The sequence below is a fragment of the Amblyraja radiata genome, chromosome 15 (assembly GCF_010909765.2).
Source record: "Amblyraja radiata isolate CabotCenter1 chromosome 15, sAmbRad1.1.pri, whole genome shotgun sequence".
Lineage (NCBI taxonomy): Eukaryota > Metazoa > Chordata > Chondrichthyes > Rajiformes > Rajidae > Amblyraja > Amblyraja radiata.
This window is the reverse complement of record NC_045970.1, coordinates 25,064,039-25,091,559: the sequence shown is the minus strand read 5'-3', so window position 1 is coordinate 25,091,559 and position 27,521 is coordinate 25,064,039. Positions and strand designations below refer to the sequence as shown.

At 42.2% G+C, this 27,521-nt stretch overlaps 1 protein-coding gene across 3 annotated transcripts in view; it reads left to right on the top strand.

Moving 5' to 3' along the window:
- The window catches only part of inpp5f (inositol polyphosphate-5-phosphatase F), a 170,335-nt gene that overhangs the window by 104,938 nt on the left and 37,876 nt on the right, over positions 1 to 27,521 (top strand). For all 3 annotated transcript variants that reach the window (XM_033033831.1, XM_033033830.1, XM_033033832.1), the window contains 5 exons: positions 13,959 to 14,087; positions 17,319 to 17,486; positions 18,719 to 18,775; positions 22,969 to 23,164; positions 25,122 to 25,301. In XM_033033831.1, the coding sequence (XP_032889722.1) occupies positions 13,959 to 14,087; positions 17,319 to 17,486; positions 18,719 to 18,775; positions 22,969 to 23,164; positions 25,122 to 25,301 (730 nt within the window). The remainder of the gene's footprint in view (positions 1 to 13,958; positions 14,088 to 17,318; positions 17,487 to 18,718; positions 18,776 to 22,968; positions 23,165 to 25,121; positions 25,302 to 27,521) is intronic.

The following is a 27,521-nucleotide window of genomic DNA, read 5'->3' as shown; positions in this document are numbered from 1 at the left end:
CAATCAAACTGCTCAGTTACTCACCGTTCGCAGGAGTTCCCACGGTACCCGCAAGAGTTATTACGGATATCGCACGGATATCGCACTGGCCACTTGTTCATACAATGTTGCAATGCTCAACCACAAGTGTACAAGTCACTCTTGGAGAAATTCAAACTTTCTTGAATTTTCTCCCGAGTGACCAAGTTACACGATTACCTGCCGTTAGCGCCACAGTGGTCCACGGTGGTCCACGAATGCCGTACTGTTATCGCACGAGGTTCCCACGATGTTAAACTCTGGTTCACTCTTGCGTCAACTCGCCCCGTGAAAAAGCCCCTTAACAGTAACCTGTAGCTGACTTTAGTCACTCATTCACCTCGTGATCACTGCCTTAAATTGCTTTCTAGTGCACCAGTGCCTGAATTTGGATATTATCTCCAAATTGGTTTTCAAATCCCTTCTGCTGCTCCTGGCCTTCTCCATAACTTTTTACATCCCTTCAAGTCTTTATATTCTTTGAATTCTGAGCTAGTACAGACTTTGTTGCTTCATCAACAGTAGCTGTGCTTTCAACTCAAGTGCCCAAAGCTCTTGAAATCATTACTTTAATCTCACTCCATTCCTACCTTGCTTTGCTCTTTTAGCTTTAAGACTTGCCCCTCTGCCAGTATTTAACTGTCCCCATTTTAATATGATATGATGTCAAATTTAGTTTGATTACCATATTGTATCCTGCATTAAATTTTCGTGAACATTAAACCTTGTGGATTCCACAGTTCTTCATTGAACCTGGTCTTTCCAAAGTTTAAAGTTTGACAAAAAAACCCGTCAGTGAACAAGTTGCTCTACACTTGTACTCCACATGAGGATGGTGCATGAGCAACATTAAATTAACATCTTTTGCACTATGCATTTAGTCAGTGTATTTCTTGCAATGGAATTGCATTGTAATAATTGGTTTAAGAAGGCTTTTACATCAACATGTCTAAAATAGAAACATAGAAAAATAGGTGAAGGAGTAGGCCATCGACCTTCATGCCAGCACTGCCATTCAATATGATCATGGCTGACCATCTAAAATCAGTATCCTGTTCCTGCGTTTTCCCCATATCCCTTGATGCCTTTAACCCTAAAAGCTAAATCTAACTCCCTCTTGAAAACATCCAGTGAATTTGCCTCCACTGCCTTCTCTGGTAGAGAATTCCACAGATTCACAACTCTCTGGGTGAAGAAGTTTTTCCTCATCTCAGTCCTAAATGGCCTATCCCTTATTTTTAGAGCAGGTAACTGCTGGGGAGTCCATGACTTGCACTAATTAAGCGATTTGTGCGTGGGAACATGTGTTGTAAAATACTACTTTCTACCCTGTACCAACATTTTAGTTTGTATGGTGCCCTCCATAATGTTTGGGACGAAGACCCATCGTTTATTTATTTGCCTCTGTACTTTACAATTTGAGATTTGTAATTCAAAAAAAATCGGTGGTTAAAGTGCACTTTGTCAGATTTTAATAAAGGCCATTTTTATACATTTTGGTTTCACCATGTAGAAATTACAGCAGTGTTTATACATAGTGCCCCCCATTTTGGACACAGCGATGTCATGTAAATGAAAGCAGTCATGTTTAGTATTTTGTTGCATATCCTTTGCATGCAATGACTGCTTGAAGTCTGCGATTCATGGACATCACCAGTTGCTGGGTGTCTTCTCTGGTGATGCTCTGCCAGGCCTGTATTGCAGCCATCTTTAGCTTATGCTTGTTTTGGGGGCTCGTCCCTTTTAGTTTTCTCTTCAACATATAAAAGTCATGCTCAATTGGGTTCAGATCGGGTGATTGACTTGGCCACTCAAGAATTGACCTTTTATTAGCTATGAAAAACTCCTTTGGTGCTTTAGCAGTATGTTTGGGATCATTGCCTTGCTGTAGAATGAACCGCCTGCCAATGAGTTTTGAGGCATTTGTTTGAGCTTGAGCACATAGGATGTGTCTATACACTTCAGAGTTCATTATGCTACTACCATCAGCAGTTGTAGCATCAATGAAGATAAGTAAGGCAGTACCTTCAGCAGCCATACATGCCCAGGCCATAACACCCCCACCACCGTGTTTCACAGATGAGGTGGTATGCTTTGGATCTTGGGCAGTTCCTTCTCTCCTCCATATTTTGTTCTTCCCATCACTCTGATATAAGTTAATCTTCGTGTCATCTGTTTACAAGACCTTTTTCCATAACTGTGGTTGCTCTTTTAAGTGCTTCTTCGCAAACTGTAACCTGGCCATCCTATTTTTGCGGCTAACCAGTGGTTTGCATCTTGCAGTGTAGCCTCTGTATTTCTGTTCATGAAGTCTTCTGCGGACAATGGTCATTGACAAATCCACATGAGACTCCTTAAGAGTGTTTCTGATCTGCCAGACAGGTGTTTGGGGATTTGTCTTTATTATAGAGAGAATTCTTCTGTCATCAGCTGTGGAAGTCTTCATAGGCCTGCCAGTCCCTTTGCGACTAGTAAGCTCACCAGTGCTCTCTTTCTTCTTAATGATATTCCAAACAGTTGATTTTGGTAAGCCTAAGGTTTGGCTGATGTTTCTAACAGTTTTATTCTTGCTTCTCAGTTTCATAATGGCTTATTTGACTTTCATTGGCACAACTTTGGTCCTCATGATGATAAACAACAATAAAAGTTTCCAAAGTGATGGAAAGACTGGAGGAAAGACTAGGTGCTGAGAGCTCTCTTATACCTGCATTAAGGAGGCAATTAAACACACCTGAGCAATTACAAATGCCTGTGAAGCCTTGTGTCCCAAACATTATGGTGCCCTGAAATGGGGGGACTATGTATAAACACAGCTGTAATTTCTACATGATGAAACCAAAATGTATCAAAATACCCTTTAATAAAATCTGTCAATGTGCACTTGAACCACATGTGATTTTTTTTTCTATTACAAATCTCAAATTGTGGAGTACAGAGGCAAATAAATAAATGATGGGTCTTTGTCCCAAACATTATGGAGGGCACTGTATTTGGAGTTTGCGGTATTTTGACTAAAGAATAGGACCATAACGTAAAGATTGCTAATTGCCTAATCATAGCTGGCTGTTAGGAGTCAATCACATCATCCAGCAGAGCTACCCATGAAATTCTCTCATGCTACTTTAAAGCTCCCAGGTCTCTACCCACCAGGTAATAGTGCCAACCAAGTGAGTAAAAAAAGGTCGTCATGGAAAAAATCGATACATATTTTACTTGTTTAGTCGTAGTAGGTCGGCATGTTAGTCGTAGGTAATCGAGGGTAGTCGAAGTTAATTGAAGGTAGTTGTAGATTGTCTTCATCACAGTCGAAGGGAGGTCGAAGGAGGCTGTCTTCACTCTCCACGATTCGGTATCCAATTTTCCCGAAGCTTGTCGTAGCTAGTCTTCTACATCGTCGAAGGAGGTCTTCAACATGACATTTTTTTCAAACTCCTAAACTCTTCTAAACTCGTCAATTAGGTCGCCCAGGTGGGACAGCCCCTTAACTGTTGATTTTAGTGTGGTTAATAATAAAGCCAGTGGTCAAAACCAGACAGCCCGTGAATCTGTCAAGAGCACTGACTGTTCTTTCAGGCAAATCTGTCTTGAAACTCGGCCATTGAGTTGTGTAATGAATGGTAAAAGCTAATGCTAGTGGTGAAAACATGTCATTTAAATAATGTGATAAGCTGAAGCATGGAATAGAAAAGGACGAACCTCTGGAGTAACTCAGCGGGTCACGTGGGATAATTCTGTTGGTCCAATCTCTGGCTTTAGCATCTGCGTTTGTGCATTGCTGAGGCGGAGCAGATTGGTGTTGTGTTGGAGGGAGAGGTCAACTGTAAAGTTAAACTAAGATTTTAACCATCTTCAGCTGTCTTCTGTGCACGGATCCGTAATGCCCCAGTGAATATTTGGGAGATGATGCACCTGCTGATTTCCCCATGGATGGGAAACTTTCTTGGGGATTTCTAATTATGCACCCAATGGATGATTCTTCTGTAATTGGTAGTGTCTAGATTGAATTAGCACAGGAGAAATACCCATGGCTGGTATGCTGGGATAGTGGTTATTTAACAGGACTAGCCATTTTTAAGCTTGCGCTAATGATGTGGACCAAGGCATCCAAATTTAATCGTGACATCCATCCACTTTAAATTCAATTGATAACCTATTTTAGAGTGGTTGTTGGTTTCATTAATAGCGGCTGTGAAGCAGAACATTGTCTGCTGTTAATTCCCAATGTGGCCCATGTTACACTATATTGACTCAATTTCCCCTCTGAAATGGCACGGTGTTGAATCATTGAGTTCTGGAACAGTATGATAGAAAATAGCATGGATCTATCCACTACTGATTCGGACAGATGCACCAGTGATGGCAGTACAGTTGGAGTGGCACTTGAATTTATTAACATTTGAAGTGGAGCATGTAAAGTCTGATCATATCAACGTAAATACAGATGTAAATAGAAGCACTAAATGCTTCCCTCACTCAGCTGATGAATTGATGGCACTCCATATTGAATTCCACTTGGAAGAAATTCAAAGGGCAGCAAGGATACAGTATGTCCAGAAGGACATTGCTATAAGGTTAGGGCTGTGGCTGCTGGTGAGAGAGCCAACGCAACTGAGGAAAAGCAACCTATTTTAATTTTACACTTGCGGAACCATCTCCCAACAAAATTTGTTTACTGAAGGGTGTGTTCTAGTACACTAGAACCGCAACGAGTGCCTAAAAATGATGAGCAATTGTGTAATAATCAGGAAAGTACCAAGTTATTTGCAAAATGATGTGATCCCACATCCATTGGATCAGATCCAGTTTGGTTTCCTGCTGTAGCTCGTTGCAGGGTAAGGAGTTACAAGAATATTTCTGAACTTATCGAGTCTGCATTTTGTGGCTCCAAACCCTCTGCCTTACAATCGGTCACTTCAAGGGATAGGTAATATGTACTGACCTTGCTGCTGCTGGCCACGTCCACTGAAATAAACTAAACTAAATAGACTTTGGAGATACGGTGTGGAAACAGGTTCTTTGGCCCACTGATTCCGCTCCAACCAGCGATCACCCCCCTATGCTCTATTCTATACATTAGGGACAATTTACAATTTTTACCAAAGCCAATTAACCTACAAACCTATACGTTTGAAGCGTAGGTGGAAACTGGAGCACCCAGAGGAAACCCACGCGGCTACAGGGAGAATGTACAAACTCCATACAAGCAGCACCCGTAGTCGGGATCAAACCCGGGTCTCTGGCGCTGCAAGGCAGCAACTCTCCCACTGCGCCACTGTGCTGCCCCATGCTCCTCTGCGAGTTTGCTGGAGATGATTTGTGCAGGATGTTATATTCAAATTCAGCAGAGAAAATGTGGAGGATAAATAGCGGCACCTTTACTAATGGGAAGAAGGGAGATAATTGGGTAACCTTCCCCATCAATCCTGCCTGGTCACTGCTGCTGTAAGTAATGGCAGTAATTATACACTTTCTGCTACAGTTCTGTCCGTCTCTGACCCATTGACAGAATAATCTCTGTGGATGAGAGACTACTCATGTTTATAAATTGATTAATATAATCCACAAAGGTGTAGTGTATTCCTACTTAATAGTAGGTGAGTGCTCAAGGGCTTTTCTTTGCTTCATGTTGTGTTCAATTGTTTTCGAGACGAGCTGTTTTTAATTCAACTCAAATAGTTAATTCTTTCATACAAGAATCATTTTTTCAAACCACCTTCAGAATATTTTAATTTGCCACATCCCATGGCATCTGTGCTTTTTGTATATAGGTTTCCTTGGTACTGAGGTATTACCCGTCAGAATGTCGGACTAATTAATGGTGCAATTGCTCAAGGGAAAATTGTTTGTGCTGCGCACAGCAAAGTGTGGCTTTGCTTGAACAAGGAAGCATCTTTCCTTCCTCATCAAACCTATTCCTGCTCCTTGGTGAACAATGGAATCATTTTTGTTTTATGCTGTAACATGATTAAAGATCTATTACTAATCACCCAACCTTTCCATTTGATAGAGTGGATTTTTGCTGCTTTAGTCAAGTTTATTTTGTATTACATGAGGCATTAGCAGTGGATAACGCACCTTGTAATCCCTTTGAATGAGTTATGATGTGTAATGGGTTGATTGAAAAAAAGACACCTTTAATAATATCACAAATAGGAGTGTATATTTTTTTTCATTACCAGGACATAAATAAAATGTAGTTCAAACTGGGAAGAACAATTGTATTTTCAGTTCATGCTCGTTTTTTTTTCATAGCATCGGATGCTATTCAGCAGAAGAACTGCAGTAGTTTAATGAAACAGTTCACCACCATCTTGAAATGTAGGGCATTGGCAATAAATAGTAGTTTTGCTTGCCAACATGTCAAAATGAACAAAAAGCTATTTTGCACACCCATTTTCACTGTGGTCAGATAGAAATTAAAATGAGCTGGAGTATTTATCCACCTGGGAAAGGGAACCATCATGAACATTTCAGCATCTACAAGTTAAAATGGAAATCTCTGGTCTTGGATTCATTGAGCTGTGCACGCATTGACCCTAGAAATGAGATGGCTTCTACCAGACACAAGATCCTAACTTGTTTACAATTTAAGCATGCAACTAATCACCTTGGCTTCATTGTTCCATTACCCATCCATCAAATTCATCTTGTTTTCCAAAGCAGCGGAGAATCACACATCCGGTGCTTCAGCAGAAAGCAAACTGCACGCTCAGCCAAATTGTGCAGTGGTGCATTGAACCCTAAAGAATCCTTGGCGTGAACAATTTAACTTGCAAGCTACAGTCCAAATCAACATAATTCGGAAAGCAAGAGAACATGAGATTAAGCATAATTGAAGGTAGGCACAAAAAGCTGTAGTACCTCAGCGGGTCAGACAACATCTCTGGAGAAAAGGAATAGATGAGGTTTCGGGTCAAGAACCTTCAGTTTTCTGTCCTGCCTGCAGTCCAACCCCAATATTTGGTTTGTTCCACAATTTAAATGTGGTCTTGCATAGCAACAAGAGTGAGAAAATTGATTTTTCAAGTGTCCTTGTTTGTGCATTTTCCCCATACAAAGGGCACCTGGCTGAATCATATTTGTACCTTTTGTACATAGATTTCCTGTCATCAATTGTGGTTCAAAATTCTGCTCACAGCTCTCTAATTGACCTGATTTAGGGTTTTATTGGTTCATTATTGCGTTTCAGCTTTTCAGTTTCAGAATGGCAGGCAGTGACTAGTGGGGGACCACAAGGCTTGGTGCTGGGACCGCAGTTATTTACAATATGCATTAATGATTTAGATGAACAAATTAAAAGTAACATTAGCAAATTTGCACTTGACACAAAGCTGGGTGGTAGTGTGAACTATGAAGAGGATGCTATGAGTATGAAGGGTGACTTGGACAGGTTGGGTGAGTGGGCAGATGCATGGCGGATACAGTATAATGTGGATAAATGTGAGGTTATCCACTTTGGTGGCAAGAATGCGTAGGAAGATTATTATCTGAACGGTGTCGGGTTAGGAAAAGGGAAATATTTGTTTATTGAGTATGCGTGCATGTGTATATATACACACTAAACTCTTTTTTTCTCCGTTATGTACTATGTTTGCATATTCTGTTGTGCTGCAGCAAACAAGAATTTAATTGCCCTATCTGGGACATATGACAATAAAACAACCTTGACTTAAAGAACGAGACCTGGGTGTCCTTGTACATCAGTCACTGAAAGTGAGCATGAAGGTACAACAGGCAGTGAAGAAAGCTAATGGCATGTTGGCCTTCATAATGAGAGGAGTTGAGTATAGGAGCAAAGAGGTCCTTCTACATTTGTACAGGGCCCTGGTGAGATCACACCTGGGGTATTGTGTGCAGTTTTGGTCTCCTAATTTGAGAAAGGACATTGTTATTGAGGGAGTGCAGCATATGTTCACAAGATTAATTCCCGGGATGGCGAGACTGTCGTATGATGAAAGAATGGAGCAACTGGGCTTGTATTCACTGGAATTTAGAAGGATGAGAGGGGATCTTATAGAAACACATAGAATTATTAAGGGATTGGACACGTTAGATGCAGGAAACATGTTCCCGATGTTGGGAGAATCCAGAACCAGGGGCCACAGTTTAAGAATAAGGGGTAGGCCATTTATAACTGAGATGAGGAAACACTTTTTCACTCAGAGAGTTGTGAATCTGTGAAATTCTCTGCCTCAGAAGGCAGAGGAGACCAATTCACTGGATGTATTCAAAAGAGAGTTAGATAGAGCTCTTAGTGCTAGCGGGATCAAGGGGTATGGGGAGAAGGCAGGAACGGGGTACTGATGGTGGATGATCAGCCATGATCACATTGAAAGCACAACAGAATATGCAAATGCACCTATTGTCTATGTATCTACCCCTAATAGATAACATTAGCAGACCATTAGCATTCTTATTTCAAAAGTGGAATTATTGGCCTGTGGTGCTTTTTAAAAATGTTTTGTGATCCTACGTTAATGAGGCCTCAACGACATGTCACACTCCACTCTAAATAAAATGTCAGTTCTCGAACCGAAATGTAAACCCACACATGTGATGTGAGTTAATATATGGCTGGTGGAAGTGACCATTCCCCCTTTGCCAAACATAACTGCAAATGTTTGTTGGGCTTTTAAAGTTATTCCTCAGTCTTTTGTTATCTGCAGACTTTAGCACTGCTACTTCAAATGTGTATCCAAATTATTCATATCTAGAATACATAAATAGATATCAGAATAAATAGAATCAGGGCTAACCTGAATCTGTCTGAGCTGATTCCATGATGCCACAAACCATTTGTAAACCCTCTGGAAAAATTGTCCTCCTTTCTGTCTTCTTCCCTTAATTGATTTTCTCAAGATCCTAGACTTATCTGCATGGCTCCTTATCAGAGGTCTACCTTATAAACCACCTTGACTACATCTTTCCCCATCCCCTATGCATGAACTCCTAAAATAATTAAATGGAATATTTTAAATGTAATCATCTCTGTTGAAATTTGTCTGACAGTTTATTTCCTGTCTTTAAGCGTAACATGAATTGTTGGGTGGGCAAGTACATCATTCTCCCGTAATGGAAATTACCCTTAAGCCCATTGAGTCTGTCGATTGGTTATTGCATGTGAACCAATCAGAGTAATGTACTACCACTAACTCCGCCTTACTGTACACTTTATATTAACACTCACTTCCCATATTACATAGTTACACCAGTGGTAGAGATGAACTAACAATAGATTGTACTACACCATCATGACTGATGATTAAAGCTGACTTTGAACACCAGACTGTGTCTGTACAGTTGTCTACAGAGTCCATCCAAATAGCAAGCACCAATGTACACTAATTCTTGCATTTCCATTAAATGCTTCCAGATTGTAATGCTGCCACTCCACTTTTGTGCACTAGGGCAATTTACAATGTCCAATTAATCCACCAACCCACACATCTTTGGAATGGGAGGAAACTGAAGGACCCAGAGGAAACCCAAACCCACGTGTACATGGAGAATATGCAAACTCTACACAAGCAACCACAGAGATCAGGATTGAACTGGTTGCTGGAAGGGGAAAATATTTAATTGGAATATGAGGGGTAACTTTTTCGCACGAAGGGTGGTGAGTGTATGGAACATGCTGCCAGAGGAGGTAGTTGAGGCAGAGACTATCCCAACATTTAAGAAACAGGCAGGTACATGGATAGGACAGGTCTGGAGGGATATGGACCACGCAGGCAGGTGGGATTAGTGTAGATGGGACATTTTGGCCGGTGTGGGAAAGTTGGGCTGAAGGGCCTGTTTCCACACTCTGTCACTCTAGGAGTTGCCATGGTATATTTAACGTAACGAGAGGCCAATTGCCCAATCATCTGGATCATAAGGCCAGTAACACTTATTCATCAGGTTGCTGTACTTCAATATACAGTAGTTTTGTATTAATTTGTCTTGCAGTGAATTTGTTCCTCTGAAATACCACCGTAGGTTAGTTAAGCACGTTAAACCTAGAGTGCCTCATCAGTTGCCATTTATTGTGAAGAAAGTCAGGGGAGTATCAACATTCTACATTCAGAATACTTTCATTTTAGGACCTTTTGTGCCTTTTAAAGAATATCCCACTGAACTGCCCTTGAAGTATGGTAAGAAATGAGGCAGCAAGCAGCAATATTGTAATGACCAGATAATCTATAGTGAAGTTAGAGAAAGTAGCTTGTAGAGTTGCTGCTTTACGGTGCCAGATACCCAGGTTCGCTCCAGACCTCGAGTGGAGTTTGTACATTCTCCCTGTGACTGAGGGTTTCCTCCGGGTGCTCCGGTTTCCTCCCACATCCCAAAGACTTGCAGGTTTGTAGATTAATTGGCCTTAGTGTGTAGGGGATAAGAAGGTGGGATGATGTGTGAATGAGAGATCGATTGTCAGTTTCCATGCTGCAATCTATTAAAAAATACTAAATTACATTTCTAAAAGATGTTTACAATGGATTGCTAATGATTCAGTTACATTTTTTTAATGCTGATTGACTTTTAAAAAATTGAATGTAAGTGCACCTTTAAAATCTATGAGGCAAAAGTCATTAAATGAGTCGCCTTGAGTGACTTGACTCTCTTGATAGAAATACTGAACAAACTTCCTCCATTTTGTTTCCACTTGAAAATGCTTTGATGGAAGCAAAGGAGGTTGCACCTTTTTCATGGGCAAGTGGGAACTTGTCTTGACGGCAGCCATAATACAGGTATCCCATGTCAATTTAGTGAGTCACCAGGCTCCTGTGTCTTAAATCAAATGTGTGCTTTTATCTTTAAATCCGATATCAAGTTGAGAACTAAGATTCAATATTCTTTATACCATAATCGTAGACTTTATTTGTCAATGGGATAGGCAGTGTAAGCTTTGTATTCTGCAGAAACTAGGAACTGCAGATGCTGGTGAACACACAAAAGGACACAGTGCTGGAGTAACATGGATGGGTGACATTTTGGGTCGAGACCTTCAGCTTTGTATTCTGATCGGCTGCACCAATGATTATCTATACTGAACTTTACATTATATCACAGTTAAGGTAATTTAATATAAAATTATACAAATATAGGTCTTTGTGTGCAATTACCACATGTAGGACAGACTGAATTTTGGTTTTATGCCTGTAACAATCTCCAGAGAAATGCGGTGACATAATTATGGTACTAGGCTACACTTAAGGGGCTGTCCCACTTGGGCGACCTAATCCGCGGGCTCTGGCGAGTTTGCCCTCGACTCATACTCGCAGCATGGTCGACACAAGGCCATAGGAGATTTTTGTAACTCTCCTTCATGCTCGAGAGTAGTCCCCGTGTACTCGAGGCCTCAGCTAGGTCGCGGCTTATTTTTCAACATGTTACTAGCCCGCTAGTAAAAAAAAAAAAGGTCACCATGGAAAAAATCGATGCTTTTTTTTTACTCGTACGATTAGTCGTTGTAGGTCGGCATGTTAGTCGTAGGTAATCGAGGGTAGTCGAAGGTAGTCGTAGATAGTCTTCATCATATGCGAAGGAGATCGAAGGAGGTCGGCTTCACTCTCCACTATTCGGTGTCCAATTTTCCCATAGCTAGTCGAAGCTAGTCTTCAACATAGTCGAAGGAGGTCTTCTACATAGTCGAAGGAGGTCTTCAACATGACATTTTTTTTGTAACTCTCCTAAACTCGCCCAGGTGGGACATCCTCTTAACAATTTAGATAGATTGTGAAAAAAAGTGAAGAACAACTAATTCATTGAAAAATAACATTGAAACTATTCAATTGTCAAAACATCTAACTGGTTCACTAATGGAATGAAATGTGTCATACTTAGTAATTTTGTCTGTGTGGGATTCTAGTTGAAGACCAACATGGTTGATTGACTCTTAACTGACCAAACTCGCCATCCCATTGCCAGAGCAAATGAAATTATTCCTTTATCCAGAGGAAGAATTTTTTACAAAAAGGATGTTTTTGACAGCAAGTAAACTGTTGCTGAGCGGAGCAAAGTGAAGTTGGCTAAGAATTGCTATTGGGGATATTTGGTTTCTGGGAGTTAAAAATTTGCTATACTTGCGATTAACTTGCATTTAATTGCAAATAATTTAGAAAAGTCATTTAGTAAATCAAAGCATTTGATTTCTGTTTCTAACACAAGATCTTGTTGTATACTATGCTACAAAAACAAGGATTTTGACCCGAAACATCACCTTTTCCATTTCTCCAGAGATGCTTCCTGACCCACTGAGTTACTCCAGCACCTTGTGCCTTTCTATGGAATCGGAACACTCTGCTAAACTTTTAAATCCTGATTTAATTTAATGAAATACCTTTTCTACCTAAAATCAGCCGGATGAATGAGTAATTCGTCATTGTCAATCTCGCACCCATCCCATCTCATTTTTTTCCAATTCTTTCAAAAATGTGCCAGTATTTGAGGGAACCGCACAGCTGATTTGTTTAGTCAACTTAGTACTGCAGCCTGAAGATACAAAGGTCTGCCTGGAGGGAGGGAGTGACTCACCAGCTGGTTGGTTACAGTCCATAATATTTACTGCTTGATGTTTATCTTGTGAATTATAGTGTTCTTAGCGCCAGTGGTCATGGTGTTCCACAACATGTTCTACCTTGATTGAGTGTTCTTTTATCTTGGAAGATACTGTTTCAACAGTGGTAGCAATATATTTAATGGCCTTAAACTCTATTCCAAATCATTTGATCCAAACTATCCTCCCCGCTACCTTTACTATAAAGCAAGTAAGGAGAGTGAAGTTTTAAGTAGAAATGAAGAACTGCAGATGCTGGAGTAGCTCAGCTAGTCAAGCAGCATCTCAGGAGAACATGGATAGGGTACATTTCGGGTGGGGGGGCCTTTTTGTGAAGCGGTCTGAAGAGGGATCCTAACCCGGAACGTCATCTATCCACGTTCTCATGGGATGCTACCTGACCCGCTGATCTTGCTCCAGCACTCCAGTTTTCTTTTGCAGTCATCCCAGATGATATTTCACTATCTAAATATTTTCCTCTCCTATACTATTCATATTTACCTCTTAAATAGTTTCTTGTTATTTGTGGGCTAAAGCTGGAGTTGCTTATTCCAGGTACTACTGCTGTTGAAAATGGATTGGAGTGAATCTGAAATATTTAGATTTTAGATTAGAGATACGGCGTGGGAACAGGCCTACCGTTCTGCGCTGACCAGCGATCCCCACACATTAACACTATCGTACACCCACTAGGGACAATTTTTGCATTTACCAAGCCAATTAACCTACACAGACAAGTGGGTAGAAATTAAATCAAATGAGGTATTAAATTGAGATCAAGTCCACTGAAATAAAGGACATGTTGGTAATTAATAAATTGTGAGCTATTTGATATTGAAGACGGGAAATTGGAGTTAATCCTTTGGATTAGCTGCCCGATCATGAATCTCCGATAATCCATTTTACGGCTGTTCAGAAATCCCTGGGGATTGGCATCTTGCTGGTGGCCACATTTCCTTCTGTGCCAGGGTCAAGGATCCCCACGATCGCTAGGGCCACGGGTGCCCCTGATCCCTGGTGGGGTGCTGAGTTTGCTGTCATATTTATTATACTCTGTAATATAGAAAGAGAATCAGAAGTGAGATGGAGTAATATTTGGAATAACATTCAGTACTCCAGAAAACCTGCCAATCCAGCACCACCAAATTCCTACGTTTATAGGATTAACGAGTTTGCTATATGCAGTTATTTATTAATCTGTCAATTTTGGATGTATTGGATCTGGCATAGGAGAAATGCGAATGTCATGAAGGATTGCCTTCATTTTCGGAGCTGTGCAAGGCACTGCAGCTGGAAGGATTGAAGTTGTGGAGTCATCTGAAAACTGCCAGATTTGACTGATTCACAGTCGCCTTAAAAAGAGTGCATCAAGAAGATGAATATTTACTCTTCATTTCATTTACAGCTCTGCAAGAAACATCATTTTGGTATAAACAAAACTGAGAAGATTACCCAGTCTCCAGATGACTCCAAGTTTTTGCTCAAGACATTTAGTCAAATCAAGTGTAATGTGGCTGTTCCAACCAAGAAAAAGGTGAGTGGATGTTTCAATGAATCATCCTGAAGTGTTGGCCTTGTGGTGCTTGGCACCTGTAGTACTTGCATTCTTCTGTTTGCAGACCCTGGTGGTTAAGGGCAACATACTTTTACCTGAGTAATGGTCAAGTGTTAACCAGGGTTGAAATGTACAATAATTGGTAACTACTCGCTGTAGTAATTTGTAAGACTAGAACTAGAACATAGAACGGTACTGCACAGCAACAGGCCCTTTGGCCCACAATGTCTGGGTTGAACATGATGCACCGTGACTAATTTTCTTGTTGGCCTCTGCAGTAATGCAACATTTCCTTTTTGCTGAATATCACCTTGATCATCACTTATTTCACTGTGTCTGTTATGTTCTTTTATGCTGTCTGTTATGCTCTTTACAAAAAAAGCAGTCCAAGTTATAAAAGAAGATATAAAAACAGAAAATGCTGGGACACTGTAGGAGCAGAAATAGTTCACATTTCAAGTCAGAAACCTTTAGTTTTGGTGAAGGGTTCAAACCTGAAATGTTCCCATTTTTCATTTCTGATGTTGACCCGTTGAATATTTCCAACACTTCAAGTTATATACAGTTTTTAAACTTTTTTGTTTAATTTGAGAATTGATTGCCTTTTTAGGCAGAGCAGGTTTATTTTCAAATTTCTGTCACTTATAATAGTGTAAAAGGTTACACTTAATTCAATTTAGTTTGTTCATAAGTGATAGGAGCAGAATTAGGGCATTCGGCCCATCAAGTCTACTCCACCATTCAATCATGGCTGATCTATCTCTCCTTCCTAACCCCATTCTCCTGCTTTCTCTCCATACACCCATACTAATCAATTGTTTTCACATGTACCGAGGCACTGAGTGACTGAATTGCTCGTATCAGCCTGCCTCATGTTAAACCTCACAAGGAGCCCCTCTAAACCAAGCCCTGGGGTGATCCACTTCTGTGAGGACTTACAGAAGGAAGGGGTTTGTGTCGGCCTCTCCATGTGGCAACAGAGAGTGTACAACACCGCGCAGCCCAAGCAGATATCTTTTTATTAAAAGTAAAAGGGGGGGTACATATCAGTGGTGAACAAGGGGTGTTAAAACAAATTGGCACTCTGCAACACAGTCAGCGTATTGCAGGGCTGATTTGCAGTTGTGAGCAAGGGAATGCAATTGATATCAATCTTGGTCGATTTATTTTGAACTATTTTGGTGCTGTGTTCATCATGGGAATTGCTGAGCTTGTGGCTGTACTCTGAGCAGAGATCTAATGGCTCCCCTGTAGGTGACAGGTGGGGAGTGATCGTACAAGAACATTTTCATGAGACAGCAGCAACAATTGATCTCCCCAGCAGGTAATTTCAGCAAATTGGCTGACCGTCTCTCTCTGTTGCTGGTTGTCCAGCATCCACTGAATGTAATCCAGCTGCTGATTAGAAAACCCAACCCTGGCAACATCTTTCATGAACCAGGCAAACCGGGTCTAAGTGTTAAAAGAGACATTGTTGAAATCTTTTCATTGAGCTTTGCTATTTTTGAAGAAGTGGTGCTGCTTGTTAACATTGAACAGATTTCTGTGCAGGCTTGATGGAAATGGAGTGAGAAATACCATCTTTCGGCAATCACACGGAAGTCAGTGTTTGGCCATTAAGGCACATCTGTTGCCAGAGTTTTTAAGTTGGATTGTAGACCCATTCTTTTTGTGGAATTGACAAAGGAGCCTTGGCCAAATACCAACTCTTAGGATGGATGGAATGAAAATTAGTCCAACCAGCAGATAAAACTCATTGCTAATTGCAATGAAATGAAGTTCAGCCAAACCTCAATCAAGTGATACAAACATTTTACTTTGGAATTGTTGACTTGGCATTTCGAAGTAATGCTTGTGTTTTGATTGATGGGGCACTGGCTTTTTGACAGTAAGGGGGTGAGTGCTTGTCTTGGCCACTGATAATCAAATCCAGACCTTGTCCTAATATCGTCCCCTGTCCCTTCTCACGCAAGCTTTTCCACTCACCACAATATCTTGTAACATCAAAATACAGGTAAAATGCTGATACATTTTCACATAATCCCAGACGGTGGACCATACTTTTGTTTACTGATTAGTATATTTATTAATCTGCCGTGTTATAATTGGCAGATAGAGCTAGGTTCGTGGACTTCAATGAATGTGTCTTCTGATATGGATAACTTTCATAATTAAAATACATAACAGTGACTCACAAAATGTAATTAAGTTTCTGCCTTAAGTGTACTCCAGGTACGCATCTTTCACCATGTCACCTTTGAGTTTTTCTGCATTTAGGGAATGGTTCTAAACTTTGAGAAACATGCTTTAGTGATCCCTAGCAACTTTCTTTTATTTACTTAATGTTTAAGAAAAAACTGCAGATGCTGGAAAAATCAAAGGTAGACAAAAATGCTGGAGAAACTCAGCGGGTGAGGCAGAATCTATGGAGCGAAGGAATAGGCGACGTTTCAGGTCGAGATCCTTCTTCATTTTATTTAGTTTTATTTACTGATGCTTTATATATTTGTTGATTCTGGGCTAAAAGGGTACATTATTTTTCATATTTGATGGCTCAGTGACAATGACAGATTACAACGCCCGGAGCTCTTTTTCTATTATAAGAGAAATTACTGAGCACCCTCCTCCCCATTAACTACTAATCAAAGCATATCATCAATAGACAATTAAATCACTATTGGAATATAATTATTAGGATTTATGTGCGTGAGAATGCCACTGAAGCACTTGCTGCTATTGGGGGAACTTGAAGCTGTTGACTGCAAATACTTGCTGGGATGGGAGAAGTATTCTCTTTGGACTCGAGTGTTATGCCATTTAAACACGTTATTAAAAGTATTTTGTGTGGCAGACGTGGCTGTTGAATATTGGGACATATATCCATGGTCACTGGTGAATTTTGTGTTGACCTTCGTATGGATTCCATCTTTGGCCATTCCGAGGAGATTTAATTGGGTTGGAGACAGGAGACTGCAGATGCTGGAATCGGCAACAAAAGAGCTGCTGGAGCAACTCAGGATGAAGGATGTCGACTATCCAGTTCTCTCCAGAGATGCTCCAGCAGCTCTCCAGGTTTTGTGTGGTGGTTTGTGCAGCGATACTGGGTATGAGTGCAAGCTGTGTTGAAGTTACGGCTTGACAACGTGGAACATTCTTGATGGATCGCCTATACTTTAGACATCATTTTTTATTTTTTTTGCTTGTTTGCAGGCTAAAGAAAACAAAGAAAAGGAGCGCCTGGAACGAAGGTTATTGGATGAGCTTATCAAGATGTTTATGGATTCTGATTCATTTTATTACAGCCAGAGTTATGATCTTACAAATTCGATACAGAGACAGAGTTCTTCAGAGACGAACAAAGCATCATTGTGGCGAAGGGTAAGATTTCCCAGAATTAACTTCTCCATGTGTCAAGCGGGCCATCAAATGTGCTCAGATTGAATCCACTCATCTAAAATGACAGTACATCTTCTCCCTGCTCTTCTATCAAATCTCTAATTTTGTACAAGGCAAGAGATATCTACAGTTTTGGAGTAGAATAGCCTGCTGATTTGGGTGGTTTTGGCACCAGTTCCAGGTTGGATCATCATGCTTGTGGTGCGTGGCATTTGCCAGTATTCTCAGCCATCGGCACCCGATCGATCACACGCTCTCAAGTTCTGTTATCCCACTTTTGCATCCACTCCCCATTTACTAAGAACAATTTACAAAGTCCAATTAGCCTTCAAACCTGCTCGTCTTTGGGACGAGGGAGGAAATCGGAGCTCCTGGAGGAAACGCACGTGGTCAAGGAGAATATGCAAACTCCACACAGGCAGCACCCGAGGTCGGGATCAAACCCGGGTCCCTGGTTCTGTGAGACAACTGTGCCTCTATGCTGCCCTCGTGGTACCCAGGCAAAATGTCTTGCTGTTTCTCTAGTTTGTGTTTGGCAACACCGTGGCACAATGGTATAGTTGCCCCAGACCCGGGTTCGATCCTGACTAATGGGTGTTTTCTGAACAGAGTTTATATGCTCTCTGTGTGACCCCATGGCTTTCCACCTGTGCTCCAGTTTCCTCCCACAATCCAAAGATGTACAGGTTTGTAGGTTAATTGGCTTCGGTAAAATTGTCCCTCATGTGTAGGATAGTGTTGGTGTACGCGGGTCCCTGGTTGCCACGGACGGTTGGCCGAATGGCCTGTTGCTGCGCTGTATCTCTGCAGTCTAAAGAACAGAAGGTGTGAGTATAGGAAGGAGAATGAAAATGACTGGCAACCAGAATATCCAGATGGCCACAGCAGACTGAGCGGAGGTACTCGGCAAAGCAGTCACCTCGCACTAATATCCTGGCCACTCCTACTTTTCCTCCTCCTTTTGGGATCCATTTCGGAACCTATCTGTCTGCATTTCCTTTTCTTGAGGTGTTGACATTTTAAGTTGCTTTTCAAGTCCTAGTTGTACTAGATACTGGAAATCACGCCTTTGTTCACTCTCCCTGGATTAAATTAGAACGTAACAGTTCATGTGGGATGCAAGAACGGTAAGTTTTTTGTGCCAAAGTGAGGTGCAGTGAGCCGCTAATTTGAATCACATGCTATTGTTAGCTAATATCTGTCGTCTTTTTCAGGTTGACGATAGATTTTTCTGGAACAAATACATGATGGATGATCTGATCCAGTTAAATGTAAGTAACTGCTCTGGTTTTATCGAAGCAAACCACTGTTTACTTCATTGTCTCGTGATCCTGGGTGATGCCTTGGGTTCAGAAATGTTTTGCTTGCACTCCAGTTTTGTGAGTTTTGAAGTGACAGACGAGGCTGTAAGATTTGAGGAATCTACCAGAAGCGGGGAGCATTGGTGGGAGGGGGGTGGGGATGAGTGGTTTGGGATCAGCAGTGATTAGAAACAAAATCTACTATGTAAATTCTGTGGCTACAGACCGGGTCAGAACATGGGCATCCCATGGCAGGCGACTGTTCTTCCCCAAAGCCTTCAGTGACAAGGCGCAAGTCAGGAACGTTTGTGAATACCTGGATGAGCTGAATTCCAATAACCTTCAAAGCTGGTCATCATGAATGGCAAAACAGTCCACTTGATTGGAAACCTCGCCATCTCCTGAATGAATTTAGTTCCTCTAACATTGGCATTCTGTGGTTGCAGTGCATGTTATCTACAAAATCCACCCAGGCCACGGGCATCAGCCCTCAAACCTGCAATTGATCCAGGCAGGAAAAAAGGCCGCAGGCATTTCGGCATTACACTGCCCCCTGCAGGTTCCTCTCCATATAGTGAACCCGCTGACATGGAAATATATTGTCACGCATTCAGATTTGCTGGATCTAAATCCGTGAGCTCCATACCCAATGGCATAATTTGACTACTTCACCAGAATGAGTGCGAGCGCTTAAGCTGGTGGCTTAACACTACATTTAGGGAAGGGCAGTGTGGGTGGCAGCCACACAAACATCCTGTGTGTAATTTAAAAGCAAATTAAGTTCAAGCCTTGCTTTGCCTATGCACATCTATCTTGCAATATTGGTATCAAAACAGACCATCTTATAAAAAGTTTATTGCAATGCGATGCTAAGTGTTTTATCTCTTACATGGCAATGGAACCGAGCTGTGGTAAAATGGTTGGCTGCTTGGCCTGACTCGAGCGCATTCAGATGAATGGTTGGCACTAGCTGTTTAACATCCAAACAGTTGATTGGCTTAATTGAATGCAGAAATTCCCCTTTGGTATCCCAAGACCAAGAATTGCTGGTGTTCATACCTTATCGCCTGGTATTGTTCACAGCCAATAGGTCATATCTTTAGAAGTCGAGGAAAACGGGTGGACACCATGTTTTTACTCTTGCGACATTAATACTTGGTCTTTTTATTGTGATTTGGGCCTTTTATTGGTTACAGAAGCTGTTTGTTTTATAATTTGCTGAATAGACTCAGAGCTGTAAAGAGCTGTCAAGAACCAGGTTAAGTTCACTGTTGTCATCTGCCTGCTCTTACCCGGGTTAAATGTTGAGGGCCATACGAGCTGACTCTGCAGCTGGAGGCATCTGCTGTGGGCCCAATCATAACTGGGCCTCTAAGATCCTAACCTTTGTGATCAAGGTCTTGTCTTGCAAGACGAGAGGCTGGAACCTTGCTTTCTATTAAAACTGAGAGGCTTTATTGATATTTAATGTCCTAGTTCAGATTTGGAAACTATTAAGATGTTTTATAAAATTCTAGAGATGCGGCCTGACTCGCTGAGTTACTCCAGCGAGTGCTTTTTGTGTCTATCTTTGGTGTAAACCAGCATCTGCAGTTCCTTCCTACACATGAAATAACTGTTTATCGGTAGAAATAACCTTACTTTCTTTTTCTGATCTCAAATTGGTTAATTCAAGAAAGCACTAATTTCTCCCTCCTTCATAAGCCACATGATGACTTGGTTTGATAATTTATTTGTAATACAAAGCAAATTACAACGAGGTTATGGTAAATATTGAGTAATGGTTTGATCTGCATTTCAGATTTATAGCGCCAGCAATTTTATTTTGATCTGTGTTTTGTTCCTTAACTGTTTTGACTCTGCTTAATGCGTTTGATTATTAGGTAACAGATTTTTATACTGTTAATATACTGTAGTTTTAATAGTTATTCTCTGTTAACGTTGGAGGTATTTAAAACTCTGCAGGTCAGGCAGCATCTCTAGAGAACATGGATAGGTGTCCCTGGAAGGGTCTTGACCCTACTGCCACCTATCCATGTTCTTCCAAGATACTGCCTGACCTGCTGTGTTACTCCAGCACCCTGTCCACGTGTATTAACCAGCATCTGCAGTTCCTTGTTTCTACTCTGGACCTAAGTTGATGGCCAGTGAAGTTGACAGCAGGGCTTCACTGTGTGTTGAATTGGCTAGCCGTCAGCTTTCACGAGCTTATGGGGATACAGTTTCCGCAGTGTATTGCGGAGGACCATTCAGATAATGTCAATGATTTGGGCTGGCAAGATGGACACTGCATCTGAATGGCGTAAATGTTGACATAAGGAGACTGTGGGCAGCAATTCATGGCAGTGAGTTTGGTCCAGCAAGATTTGGCCACCATTGTGGAAATTGTGGCGGCATAGTGGCGCAGCGGTAGAGTTGCTACAATATAGCGGCAGAGACCAGGGACCGATCCTAACTACGGGTGCTGTCTGTACGGAGTTTGTACGTTCTATTTGTGACCACGTGGGTTTTCTCCGAGTGCTCTGGTTTTCCTCCCACACTCCAAAGACGTACAGGTTTGTAGGCTAATTGGCTTTGGTAAAAAATGTAAATTTCCCCTCGTATGTAGGATCATGCTGATGCACAGAGATCGCTGGTCGTCATGGACTCGGTGGGCCAAAGGGCCTGTTTCTGCACTGTATCTCTAAAATAAATGAAACGAGCATGTATTTGTCTAAATTTGAAAGAAGCATTCTCTGTTCCCCCTCGTTGCTGGCACCATTGAAGTGTGGGTTTGTTGGCAGCAAGCTACTTATTTCCACATTTGGGCAAAGTGAGGACATGGAATCACACACGGCAACTCTGGAGAATGTTAGCACAGCAGTCAGCGATGTTGGTTGGTGGTTAAAGGAGGGCATAGTCAGGAATTTAAAAGACGTTATTCCACAGCGAAACACAGGAGGACTGATGCAGAGTCTCGACCCGAAACATTGACATTCTCTCTGCCTTCACAGAAGCTTCCCGATCTGCTGAGGTTCTCCCGTTGTCTATTTTTTGCAACCATATGATAACGTATTGTCGGCTTCTTTAGCCATTAACTGGGCGTCTCAATAGCCTGGATCTCTTGACACTATTCAGTTATGTGCGATATTCCTTTCTATTGCCTCCTCCTTCCAAAGTATGCCAGGCAGCTTAAAACTCTTGCAAGCACATCAGCACACATAGATGTGTGGATTTCCTCAATACTTAACAGAAATTTGGAGACACTTCAAGCAGTGGGTCCTAAATCTAAAACCATTCTGCCTGCTTCACTTTCTCATCAACGACCAGCTTCGCCATCAAATTGATTTGTATTTTGCAAGAGCTATATATCTCCTTTTAATTATTAAGATCCTTTGAAATTAACCCCCAGTGAATGCGGTGCAGACGTTTGGCATGGTGCATGTTAAGAATTGGTCCATTAAGTGTACCTTTCACTAGACGGAAATGAACAAAAAAAAGTTGGTTTTGATTGAAACTGATTGGTACTTGTTGCCTCCCCGAGCAAAGTAAGCTGCAGGAGAAAATGCGTTTATGACGAAGATAGACACACAGTGCTGGAGCAACTCATCGGGTCAAACAGCATCTCTACAGAGATGGAACAAGTGATGTTTGGGCTTGGAACCCTCCCTCATACTAACAGTCTGAGAGTAGGGGAATCGAGGACCAGAGGACATAGGTTCAAGTTGAAGGGGAAAAGATTTGATAGGAATCTGAGGGGTAACTTTTTCATACAAAGGGTGGTGGGTGTGTGGAACAAGCTACCAGAGGAGGTAGTTGAGGATGGGACTATCCCAAGTTTGGAGGGACATGGACCAAGCGCAGGCAGGTGGGACAAGTGTAGCTGGTGTGGGCAAGTTGAGCCGAAGGGTCTGTTTCCACACGAACACTCTATCACTCTATGACTCTTAAGGGTTCCGACCCAAAACGTAAGATGCAGGAGGATTTCCAAATGATGAGCTAACTTTGCCTTGTTGAAGAATATTGTGCATTTGTCCTGTAATTACTGTGGAACATTAAAGAAATAGTAGCCAAGAATATTCTGCAACATTATAGGGTAACCGCCCATGGGGGATCGTTTCATTTTTCAGATTATTGCCAATAATTCCGGCATCAGATTAAACGTAAATATTGTTCTCTTACAGGATCCTAAAGCAGATTTCTGGATTGTTCCAATAATCCAAGGTTTTGTGCAGATTGAAGAACTGGTTGTCAATTACAGTGAATCCTCGGATGATGAAAAGAGCAGTCCTGAGACTCCGTCACAGGAGCAATGTGTGGATGATGTCTATCCAAGGTTTATAGTGGCAATTATTTCGAGGAGGAGTCGGCACAGAGCAGGTATGGAAACAATTACATTTGAAGGTCAAGATGTTCAAATGCTTCATATAACCGTGACCTCTTCACTCCATTTGTATGGAGGAAGTATTCTGAGATTCACCAGCGTCTTCCACCCAAGACATTGCCTCTCTTCGTCTTCTCACAGATGTTGCCTGACCTTGTGAATATTTTAAGCATCTTTTTTTATTTTTATGACATTTAATGCTGCTTTGTCTGCAGTTTCTATACTAGAAGTTTATGGCAGGTCCTAACCTTTAAGTATAGCTTGCGACTTAAGGTTTCCTCTTGCTCCATTTTAATTAGCTTCATCAAAGATTGAAACACAGAGTGCATATAGTTCCAGTTATTAATTAATAATCTTGTTCAGCCATCCTAGTACTTTCGAAGACACACCAGGTCATTTGGGATTATTAAATTGCAAGCACCCTGTATCTATATAGCAAACCCCCCCACTGAACTGTACAAACAAATTCCAATCCTTAGGTTTTTAGTTCATTACGTTGATCTTGACTGGCTACGTTTGTTCTGGATCTGTTTCTTTGTGCTTTGAAAGACTGGCACTCACTTCTATTCTTAATGACAGCACATCCTGAAATGTTTAATAGCCAGTGAGTTGCAGTTCACCAGTCAGGAAGACCTTTTTAGGAAATAAATGTGGATATTAATAGTAAATCCTTGCAAAGGAACAGCCTCCCATTTTCTTATTTTGATCTTAAAAATCTGCCTCCATGAGAAAGCTTTGGCTCATGTTTTTCTCTAACCACCCGATGATGGCAAGTGTATCAATCTTGGTAAATATTTTGGAAAGTCTCTTGTGCACTAATGTCTTGTTTTTCCCCCCCACAATCTTTTAGAAATTTTGTGTAACTCATGTATAACGTGTATAATTTCTGTGTTTGTCTGATTCTATGCCTGTGAATCTACTGCAAACACGATTTTCATTGTACCTCACCATACTTGTGCATATGACAATAAATCTGGGCACAAGGAACTGCAGATGCTGGCTCACAAAAGAAGGGTCTCAACCTGAAACATCGCCTATCCTTGTTCTCCAGGAATGCAGCCTGACCCGCTGAGTTACTCCAGCACTTTGGCTTTTTTTTGATAAACACTACTTGATTTGACTTGTTAAAATTGCCGTATGACTAGAGGTTAATTCCTGAGTAATATGATTCCAAATCTCTGGTAATGAGGATAGTTGTTGCCCTTCATTTTTGATGTATCAATAAATGAAAAATACGTTGTCACCATTACAGATATAAAAATACGATACGATAGGACTTTCCCAGGAGGGAAATTGATCTGCCAACAATCATAAAAACACAAAATACATGAAACATGAAATTAAAGTGACGAGTGGAAAGGGGATCGGGGATGTGCCAAGATTGGGGGGGGGGGGGGGGGGCGGTCAGTCTCAGTCTATCCCCATCAATAGGGGGAGGATTTGTACCGTTTGATAGCCACAGGGAAGAAGGATCTCCTGTGGTGTTCTGTCCTGCATCTTGGAAAGCAGGCACTCTTATGCTTTGTAATCTTTCTGCTCAGAGGATGGATTTTACAGCACGGAAACAGGCCCTTGGCCCACCGAGTCTGCACCAACCAGCGATCCCCGCACATTAACACAATCCTGCACACACTAGGGACAGTTTACACTTACACCAAGCCAATTTACCTACATACCTGCACGTCTTTGGGGTATGTGAGGAAACCGAAGATCCCAGAGAAAACCTACGCAGGTCACGGGGAGAACGTACAAACTCTGTAAAGACAGCTCCCGTAGTCGGGATCGATCCCGGGTCTCCGGTGCTACAAGCGCTGTAGGCAGAAACTCTACTGCTGCGCCATCATGTTTGTGTCTATAGTAGTGTACAGATAAATCTAAAATACAAATTGGACTTTGATTCACTAATATGTTGCATTCAGCTGGTTTAGATGTTCCTTTCTTCAAATTCTGCAGGAATGCGCTATAAACGCCGGGGTGTGGATGAGAATGGAAACGTGGCAAACTATGTGGAGACGGAGCAGCTAATCCACGTCCACAGTCACACGCTGTCATTTGTCCTTGCCCGTGGATCAGTGCCTGTGTTTTGGAGTCAGATTGGCTATCGGTATAATCCTCGTCCACGACTAGACAAACGTGAGTGAGAAACCCAAATCTCCCCACTTCAATAGAAAATTAGAACTTCAATGGATCGGTTACTGTGGCTGCAGAAGTCTATGTATTTTGTAAACTCAGTCAAACTGTGGTTAACTGTGGCTCCTGCCTCCTGGGTTTGACTTTCCAAAATGCAAAACCTCGCATTTATCTGCATTAAACTCCATTAGCCATTCCTCAGCCCACTTGACCAGCTGATCAACATCATGCTGTAAATTTTTTGATAACCAAATTATCTTCATTATCTACGATACTACCCACTTTAGTGGCATCTGCAAACTTACTAATCATGCCTTGTACATTCTCATCCAAATCTCTGATATAAACCACAAACAACAATGGGCCCAGCACCAATCCCTGAGGCTAGTCACAGACCTCCAGTCTGAAAAACAACCTTTACCCCCGAGTCCCATGTAATCTAACCTTCCAGAGTGGTCTACCATGTGAAACTTTATCAAATGCATTGCTGAAATCCAACGTCAGCTCTTTTGGTTACTTCTTCAAAACTCTCAATCAGATTTATGTAGCACTATCTCGCAGGTACAAAACCATGCAGACTATCCCTAATCAGCACCTGTCTATCCAAATGCACATATCTTTTTCTTCAGAATACTCTCCAGCAACTTGTCTAGCACAGATTTTCGGCTCACTGGTCAATAGTTCAGTGGTGTTTCCTTGCAGCATTTCTTGAATAGAGGCACGTCATTAGCCATCATCTAGTCTTCCAGCACCTCCTCGTCTTACCTAATATATCTTCTTGCCTCTGAGCAGCTGTATCCATTAAGGCAGGGGTCGGCAACCTTGTTCTGTAATGAGGACATTTCCGATGCCCTGGTATGGAACACCTCATCCTGGGAGCAGATGCGGCGTAGGCGGAGGAATTGGGAGTAGGGGATGGTCCTTACAGGAAGCAGGGTGGGAACAAGTGTAGTCTAGATAGCCATGGGAGTCAATGGATTTATAGTGGATGTCAGTCAGAAGTCTATCACTTGCGATGGAGATAGTGAGGTCAAGAAATGGTAGGGAAGTGTCGGAAATGGTCCAGGTGTATTTGAGTGCCGGATGGAAGTTAGTGGTGAAGTGGATGAAGTCAGTGAGTTGTGTGTGGGTGCAGGAGGTAGCACCAATGCAATCGTCGGTGTAGCGGAGGTAGAGGTGGGGTCACGTTGGAGGTGGCGAAAACGACGGAGGACTATTTGTTGTATGCGATGGCTAGTGGGGTAGAGAGCAGTGTTACGGGGTATTGAAGAGACCCTGGTGAGAGCCTCATCTATAGTAGGGGAGCCGCATCTGCTCCCAGGATGAGATGTTCCATACCAGGGCATCGGGAATGTCCTCATTCTTTAGGGAACGGAGGTTCCCCTCCCCTACTATAGATGAGGCTCTCACCAGGTTCTCTTCAATATCACGTAACACTGCTCTCTCTCCCCCCTTCCCCCCCTACTCATAACACGGGCAGAGTCCCCCTTGTCCTCACCTTCCACCCCACTAGCCGTCGCATACAACAAATAGTCCTCCATCATTTTTGCCACTTCCAACGTGACCCCACCACTTGCCACATCTTCCCATCTCCCCCCCTGTCTGCTTTCCGCAAAGACCACTCCCTCCGTAACTCCCTGGTCAATTCTTCCCTTCCCACCAGCACCACCCCCTCCCCGGGCACTTTCCCTTGCAACCGCAAGAGATGCTACACTTATCGCTTTACCTCCCCCCTCGACTCCATTCAAGGACCCAAGCAGTCGTTCCAGGTGCGACAGAGGTTCACCTGCATCTCCTCCAACCTCATCTATTGCATCCGCTGCTCTAGATGTCAGCTGATCTATATCGTTGAGACCAAGCGTAGGCTTGGCGATTGTTTCACCGAACACCTCCGCTCGGTCCCCAATAACCAATCTGATCTCCCGGTGGCTCAGCACTTCAACTCCCCCTCCCGTTCCGAATCCAACCTTTCTGTCCTGGGCAGAACTTGGAGGAGCAGCACCTCATATTCCGCTTGGGCAATTTACACCTCATGAACATTGACTTCTCCAATTTCCGGTAGCCCTTATTGTCTCCTCCCCTTCCCAGCTCACACTCAACCCTCTGGCTTCTCTTCCTCTCTTCTCCCCCTCCCTCCCCCACATCAGTCTGGAGAGGGGTTTCGGCCCGAAACGTTGCCTATTTCCTTCGCTCCATAGATGCTGCCGCACCCGTTGAGTTTCT